General features: G+C 64.2%; 1 protein-coding gene across 1 annotated transcript; it reads left to right on the forward strand.

The window, feature by feature from the left end:
- Positions 1 to 798: 798 nt before the first annotated feature.
- COMP (cartilage oligomeric matrix protein) lies at positions 799 to 7,904 on the forward strand. Its single transcript, XM_036892942.2, has 19 exons — positions 799 to 951; positions 1,198 to 1,283; positions 1,600 to 1,651; positions 2,013 to 2,182; positions 2,897 to 3,034; positions 3,291 to 3,365; positions 3,450 to 3,608; positions 3,700 to 3,804; positions 3,893 to 4,000; positions 4,176 to 4,335; positions 4,645 to 4,763; positions 4,937 to 4,989; positions 5,087 to 5,268; positions 5,451 to 5,629; positions 5,734 to 5,782; positions 6,096 to 6,292; positions 6,889 to 7,061; positions 7,490 to 7,629; positions 7,712 to 7,904. Exons 1-19 carry the CDS (start codon positions 873 to 875, stop codon positions 7,756 to 7,758), a joined length of 2,271 nt encoding a protein of 756 aa, XP_036748837.1. The 5' UTR covers positions 799 to 872; the 3' UTR covers positions 7,759 to 7,904.
- The last annotated feature ends 221 nt before the right edge of the window (positions 7,905 to 8,125 follow it).

Here is an 8,125-nt window from a genome sequence, read left to right on the forward strand (position 1 = left end):
AGAAAGCCAAGGTATCTGGTAGCTCAAGAGCATGGCTGGGCCGGGAGGAATGATTTTCCTGATGATTTTCCCGATAAGTAGTCATTTTCATTTTTATTACAGGCTGTTCCCACAGCAGCTGGAGCGGAGCTTCTGTCTTGACAAACAGAAGCCCTGGGGTCCCCCTCAGACCTCCTCCAGAAGGAGCATTATGACATGCTTATTCCTTTGCGGAGGACAGACGCACACACAGCCCCTTGGCCACCAGGCTGCCCCCTCACGCTGCCACCCACCAGCCAGAGAACCACAGAAAAGGGTGGGGTGGGGATCCAGGAGCGGGGAGCCCGGAGGCCAGGGCAGATTGAGGGTCCCTGTCCTCAATTTCCTGTAATAATAATAATCATTAACAATAGTACTTAACTATGTCCCTTGCACAGGGGAGGAAACTGACACACGGAGAGACGTCATTTGCATCATTTTGAAACACATGAGGAGGTGGGCTTTGGCCACTCCTGACTCTTTCCCCCGGGGGTGGGCTGAGGGGAACCACTGTGGGGATTGCCTGGTTCCTAGCTATGCCCTAGCCTTGGCATACAGCAGGCACGGAATAAATATGTAAATGAGAGGTCTGGAGGGTGGTCCCACCTCACTCCCCACGCCACCAACCCTGTCACAGGTCCCTCGTGACTCAGTTTCCCCGCCATGTCGGGGTTCAGTCGCGCCGGGCGGGGCCTTGAACGCAGAGGCCAGCGCCATCTGTTTACCTTGCGGCTGGACGCTGGGCAGGGCCGAGGTGGGCCGTCCCCGGGGCGGCCGCGCTGCCGGGATAAATAGGCCCAGAGGGCCTCGTGCGCTGCAGAGTGCGAGTCGCGGTTCAGCTCCCCGCCACCGCCATGGTTCCCGCCGCCGCCTGCGTTCTCCTGCTCATCCTGGCCGCCCTGGGCGCGTCCGGCCAGGGTCAGATCCCGCTGGGTAAGCCGCGCCCTCCCCAACGCCGTGTCCCCAACCCCAAAACGGACCAGAGGACCCTGGGGAGGCCTGGGGTCGCGGCTCCTTGGGGCTCGGAGACTGCTCCTTGCGGCGTGAGAAAGCAGGCAGCCAGGCGGAGGCTCAGGGAATGGTGTGCGCGCATCGGTGCCGTGCGGCGGCGACGATGTGGGGAGCGGTGATTGGGGTCCCCGAGCCCCGACGTCCCACGAACGCCCCCTGTCGGCGCAGGTGGAGACCTGGGCCCACAGATGCTCCGAGAACTGCAGGAGACCAACGCGGCGCTGCAGGACGTGCGGGAGCTCCTGCGGCAGCAGGTGTGCGCCGGGACGGGGGTGGGGGGAGGGGAAGAGGACTGGAGGAGGGGGCTCCGGTGGAGGGGGAGGGGGTCCTGGGGACCGGGATCCGGGGAGGAGGGTGTCCAAAAGGAAGAGGGAAGGGGGTCCCAGGGAGAGGGTAGGGGTCTGTGAAGGGGAAGCGTGTCCCAGAGAAGGAGGAGAGGGTCTAGGAAGGTAGCGCGTCTGGGGGTAGGGATCGGGGGAGAGCCGGGAGGAGTAGGAGGAGGAAAAGGAGATCGGAGGGAAGAGGAGGAGGGGGCCCCTCTGACCACACCACACCCGCCCTGCACCTCAGGTCAAGGAGATCACGTTCCTGAAGAACACGGTGATGGAGTGTGACGCGTGCGGTGAGCGCAGCCGGGGCGGCCAGGAGATGGAGAAGAGATGGGGGGCCAAAGGCAGAGGCACAGAGCTAAGGGGATCGGGAAGGGAAGAGAGGGAGGCTAGGAGGAGTGGGGACTGGAGGAGGAGGGATGGAGAGGGACGATCAGGGACGGAGAGTCGCAGTAAAAGAGGCAAGAGGCCGTGCGAGGTGCTGGAAGGTGGGGAGACGCCGTAGTAGGCGCGCTGAGATCTGTAATGCTGGAGAGACCTTAGCAGGCGGAGCACGCAGTCCGGGGCAGGGCCCGGATATTGCCACGCCCCTGGGGCCGCCTCCAGGCCCCGGGCTTGGCCCTGATCGGTCCCTTCTCGCCCCCTCCCCTTCAGGGATGCAGCCCGCCCATACCCCAGGCTTGAGCGTGCGGCCCCTGGCCCACTGCGCGCCGGGCTTCTGCTTCCCAGGCGTGGCCTGCACTCAGACTGCGAGCGGTTCGCGCTGCGGACCCTGCCCCGCGGGCTTCACCGGCAACGGCTCGCACTGCGCGGACATCAACGAGGTGCGCCCGCCCCCCACCGCCCCGATGATCCCCCAAAGCCGGCCCCCATTACTCCCCACCTCCCCAACGACATCCTCCTCGGCCAGGGGTGCTCGCCCGGAGGACCCCTTCACCTCTGGAGGCTCACGCCCAGAAGACCTCCCCATTGCTGGGGGAACCCACCCGGACCACCTCCTCACCAACTGTGACGCCTGTCTCGCCGACCCCCTCCTTAGCCAGAGACGCTCACTCCAGCGACCCTCCTACCGCCGAGAGTGGTTCGCCCCAACGACCCTCCTCACCTCCAGAGCTCGCCAGCCCCAGTGACCCTGCCACCACCACCGTGCCCCTGTCCCGACTACTTCCCCACAGTCGGGCACGCACATCCCGACGCCCACTTCCCCCGTCCGCTGGGGACGCCCGCTTTCACAATTCCTTAGCCCGCCCATGAGCGCCCAGCCCACCGGGTCCAGGAACAGCCGGTCCAGTCGCGCCTCTCCCTGCCTGGTCGCGTCCCTGTCCCCGCCTGGTCGCGTCCCTGTCCCCATCCAGGCAAAGTCAAGTCTGACCCCTGGGACAATCGATGGCCTCTGCCCCACATGGCACTCCCCCTCCAAAGTGTTGGCTGATGGCCCTGGAATCGTTTTAAGTTCAAGCGCAGGAAATCCCGAGGCACCGCTCTCGAGGGGCCCGGCTCCTGCGTCCTCTGAACCTCCATGGCATTTCCTCCCCTAGTGCAATGCCCATCCCTGCTTCCCTCGCGTCCGCTGCATCAACACCAGCCCTGGCTTCCGCTGCGAGGCTTGTCCGCCAGGGTACAGCGGCCCCACTCACGAGGGCGTGGGGCTGGCCTTCGCCAAGGCCAACAAGCAGGTGAGGGCCTTGGAGGGGTCTGTGTTAGGAGAGAATGGGAGGAGCGTTTTGTTCAGTAAACTCGTGCTCTAGCTTTGTGGCTTTTTCCTGCCATGCTCCAGCTGGGTGAGGTGGGTACCGGAGTCTGGTGGATGGAGAGAGGAAGTGTCCGCGTCCAGAATGGTCGCGGAGCAGTAGGATGCAAAGAAGACGTAATTGGGTGGGAGATTTGAGAATGTCTGTGGGGGCGGTGACTTCTGCCCTCCTTGCCACTCAGGTCTGCACGGATATTAACGAGTGTGAGACAGGACAGCATAATTGCGTCCCGAACTCCGTGTGCATCAACACTCTGGTAAGGCCCAGGAAGAAAGGTGAAGGGTTAGGGGGTGCGCAGCAGCAGGAGGGCCAGACTGACCGCTCGCGGCCGTGGGCGCAGGGCTCCTTCCAGTGCGGCCCGTGCCAGCCCGGCTTCGTTGGCGACCAGGCATCTGGCTGCCGTCCCCGCGCGCAGCGCTTCTGCCCCGACGGCACTCCCAGCCCGTGCCATGAGAAGGCTGACTGCATCCTGGAACGCGACGGCTCACGATCCTGCGTGGTGAGCGCGGGCAGGCCAGGAGGGGCGTGGGATGGGGATGCGGGCAGGGAAGCAATCAGGCCGAGGCACCCATTCACTAACTCCTCCACAGTGCGCCGTCGGCTGGGCAGGCAACGGGCTCCTCTGCGGCCGAGACACAGACTTGGACGGCTTCCCGGACGAGAAGCTGCGTTGCTCTGAGCGCCAGTGCCGCAAGGTGGGCAGGAGCCCGGAGGGCGTGGCCTGTGTAGTGGTGGACGGGGCTCCATGGCCATGCCCCTCATGCCCGCTGTGCCCACCCCTAGGACAACTGCGTGACGGTGCCCAACTCAGGGCAGGAGGACGTGGATCGCGATGGCATTGGGGACGCCTGTGACCTGGATGCAGATGGGGACGGGGTCCCCAACGAGGCGGTGGGTCCTGGGCGAGGCTGGGTAGGGCGTGGCTTGGGAGAGGGGTATGGCCTCAGAGGCTGGACTCGCGGGTCCTGGAGGTATGAGGGGGCCTCAGAGGTAGGCTGGTCTGCGGAGTGACCTTAACCCCTCCAGGCCTGACTCTTCCCCCTTAACCGGTCCTGTCCCCCACCAGGACAACTGTCCCCTGGTGCGGAACCCAGACCAGCGCAATGCGGACGGCGACAAATGGGGCGATGCTTGCGACAACTGCCGGTCCCAGAAGAACGACGACCAAAAGGACACAGATCTGGACGGCAAAGGCGACGCCTGCGACGATGACATCGACGGCGATCGTGAGCACTGCGGCAGGGGGCAGGGGCGAGGGGCAGAGCTTGGCCGGGGGCGGGGCTCGGCCGGTTTGGAAAGCCCAGGAAGTGAGCTCGCCTAGGGCGAAAAGGACGTGGGCGTCCGTTCATGAAGCCTCTACGACGTCCGGGCGCCAGCATGAGTACTTGGTTTAACTTTGTAGCTTTTGTAAGCCGAAGGGAAGGGTTGAACTCTGTATGGCTGTGGGCCAGCCCTAGGTCTGCACCTACCCTGCTGAGGTCAGCCAGGCCCCGCCCCCATCTGGGGATCCTGTTCTGTTCCCCCGTTTCCTACAGGGATCCGCAACACGGTGGACAACTGTCCCCGGGTGCCCAATTCAGACCAGAAGGACAGTGATGGCGATGGTGTAGGGGATGCCTGCGACAACTGCCCCCGGAAGAGCAACCCAGACCAGGTGAGCGCAGGCCGGCCCCGGCGGGTCCGACTCCCCGGAAAGCCCCGGCCGGCTTGGGGGGGCGCTCCTCGGCGTCCGGAGGACCTTGGCTCTGGAACTGGGGTAAGTGGAAGGCTTCTGAATTCCACTGCCCTGATCCTGGATCCCTGCGTCCTCCCTGCCCCGCCCCCCAGGGGGATGTGGACCACGACTTCGTGGGAGATGCTTGTGACAGCGACCAAGACCAGTAAGGAGGCATCTGGGGTGCGGGCGGGGACTCGAGTGGGCAGCCCTGACGCCACCCTCTGGAGAGCTCATCGTCACTGTCCCGCTCGCCCATCCAGGGATGGGGATGGGCACCAGGACTCGAGGGACAACTGCCCCACCGTGCCCAACAGCGCCCAGCAGGACTCGGACCACGATGGCCAGGGTGACGCCTGCGACGAGGACGACGACAACGATGGAGTCCCCGACAGACGGGACAACTGCCGCCTGGTGCCCAACCCAGGCCAGGAAGACAAGGATCGTAAGGCAGGGGGCAGGGCCTTGTGTGGGGCCGGGCCAGTGTCGCCGCCACCGGGACGGGGTTTAGGGTGGGCGTGGAGGGAGCAGGGGCACGTGGGGGCGGGGCCTCATGGGGGCGTGGCTAGGCCTGGGGCGTAGCCTGGCGCTACCACCACCGCCCGGGCGGGGTCTCCAATCTCTTAGGGGACGGCGTCGGCGACGCGTGCCAGGGCGACTTCGACGCCGACCAGGTGGTGGACAAGATCGATGTGTGTCCGGAGAACGCCGAAGTCACCCTCACTGACTTCCGGGCCTTCCAGACAGTCGTGCTGGACCCCGAGGGCGACGCGCAGATAGACCCCAACTGGGTGGTGCTCAACCAGGTGGGGGCGGGGCCCAGGACCCCCGCAGCAGGACCTAACCTGGAGACCGGGAGCCGGGGGCCCCCACGGCCGGCCTGAGACCCTTTTTTCTTTGACCCCGTCAGGGGATGGAGATCGTGCAGACAATGAACAGCGACCCTGGCCTAGCTGTGGGTGAGACAGGGGAAGGGGCAAGGCGGGGCGGGGCGGGGCTCCAGGGGCGGGGTCGGGGCGGGCCTGCAATCAGGGAAGGCGGTGCCAGGTTGGGTTTGAGAGGTTCTGGACTGGGGGCAGGTCGCAGTAGGCTTGGCCGTGTGTGTGGACTCAGAGGGTGGGGATGGGAGCGGGTCCATGGACGAGGATCTGGGCCCAGGGGACAGTTTGGACCCTCGAGGGGTGGGGCCTGGGGCGGGCCGAGGCCCTGGTTGGGGTAGGGGTTAACGTCCCAGAGCCCCACTGCTTCCTTACTGCTCCCTCCACTTCCCAGGTTACACGGCCTTCAATGGCGTGGACTTCGAAGGCACGTTCCACGTGAACACAGTCACCGACGACGACTACGCGGGCTTCATCTTTGGCTACCAAGACAGCTCTAGCTTCTACGTGGTCATGTGGAAGCAGATGGAGCAAACATACTGGCAGGCGAACCCCTTCCGCGCAGTGGCTGAACCTGGCATTCAGCTTAAGGTGTCTGGGGCCTAGTGGACCTCTGGGTCCCCCAAACCCTTCCACAGACAACCCCCCAAGTCTTCCTAGTCGCCAGCACCATTCTTCTGACCACTTGTATTCTTCCCCCGGACTTCCCCAGGTCCTCAAACCCTCCCGCAGTGCCCGCAATCCTCCTTTGAGCCCTGAAACTCTCACGGAGATCTAAATCTTTTGGGGGTTCCAAATCCTCATGCAGAACCCCTAGACCCTACCATGCCACTGAAGCCCCCTAAGAAATCCCCCAATTTCACCGGACTCCAGTTTATGCCATGAACACCCAAAACTTTCTATATGGATCACTAAATTCTCCTGCAGAACCCCACCCCAAGTCCTCTCAGCCCCTAAACCTGTCCATGAGCTCCCAGACCACTACTGCCCCCAACAATCCATCTGCAAACTCCACGTGCCCGCCCAAGGTGGCTTCCTTATCGGTCTGCCACCTGGGCGCCCTGGGGCCCCCTACCATTCCTGTGCTGCCTGCAGCTCCCCACCTGTCACTACTGGGCAGGGTCCATGGGGGCTCCAGTGACCGGCATGGTGTCTGACCCCTTTCCCCTGTCCCTGGGGCATGGCAGGTGGTGAAGTCTTCCACAGGCCCTGGGGAGCAGCTGCGGAATGCTCTGTGGCACACAGGGGACACAGCATCACAGGTGCGGCTGCTGTGGAAGGACCCCCGAAATGTGGGCTGGAAGGACAAGACATCCTACCGCTGGTTCCTGCAGCACCGGCCCCAAGTGGGCTACATCAGGTGGGGACCCTGCCCCCTGCCAATGGCCCAGGAGTCCCTTGTATCCTGCTTCCCTGAGAGAAGAGGGGTGGCTCAGGGGACCTCAGTCCACTTCTCTCTAAAACGGGCAGTTAGAATGAACTGATGCCCTCCTAAGAGCCAGCACACAGAGGGGTCCTCAGTTGGAGGGTGGGACCTCACCCAGCCCCATTTCTCAATCCCCACTCTGTGCTGCCAAGAAGCCCAGGTGCTCTGTTAACACCTGTTGATTCTGTGCAGGACCCTGGATGTCCATCCCCTCACGTAAGAGCCCCAGCTGCGTGGAGTGTGGCCCAGGCACAGGGGACACGTGGTCCCCCTTCTCAGAGAGGAGGGGACCTGTTTCCTGGGCAGGGTGCTACAGCTCTGAGAGGGGAGCGCACTGCCTTACTATACCCTCCTCCCTGCAGAGTGAGGTTCTACGAGGGCTCCGAGCTGGTGGCTGACAGCAACGTGGTCTTGGACACGACCATGCGGGGTGGCCGCCTGGGGGTCTTCTGCTTTTCCCAGGAGAACATCATCTGGGCCAATCTGCGATACCGCTGCAACGGTGAGGGACCCTCCTGCCAGGGAGTGGGGAGTCTGCCTCACCCAACCTCACCCCGCCTCACCGGCTCACCCTCTCTCTGCAGACACCATCCCCGAGGACTATGAGACCCAGCGGCTGCTGCAGGCCTAGGGACAGGCGTAGGGACGGGCCCCTGGAGGACAGCTGCCTTCTCTGTGGCAGGCTGGGAACTCAGCTCCCAGCCCCAAGGAGCGACCGGTGTGTGGAGGGGAAGGCAAAGGGTCTCAGAGAGGACAAAATAAAGCGTGTGCCATGGGGCAGCCACCTGTGGTCTCTGCTGCAGGGAGAAGGCGGGGTTGGGCATCTGAGGGAGGGCTGGGCCAGGGTCTCCAAACCCAGGCCTTGGAGAGTGGGGACCTATGGCTGACTCCCCTTCGGTCTGGGGCTCAGCAGACTGACCAGGAATGTCCTGATTTGCGAGGCCCCAGGCCTGCTGCCGCCGCATGCCACACACCCATGGTCTCAGGCCTGGACCTCC

This window comes from Manis pentadactyla, chromosome 12 (assembly GCF_030020395.1).
Source record: "Manis pentadactyla isolate mManPen7 chromosome 12, mManPen7.hap1, whole genome shotgun sequence".
Classification (NCBI taxonomy): Eukaryota; Metazoa; Chordata; class Mammalia; order Pholidota; family Manidae; genus Manis; species Manis pentadactyla.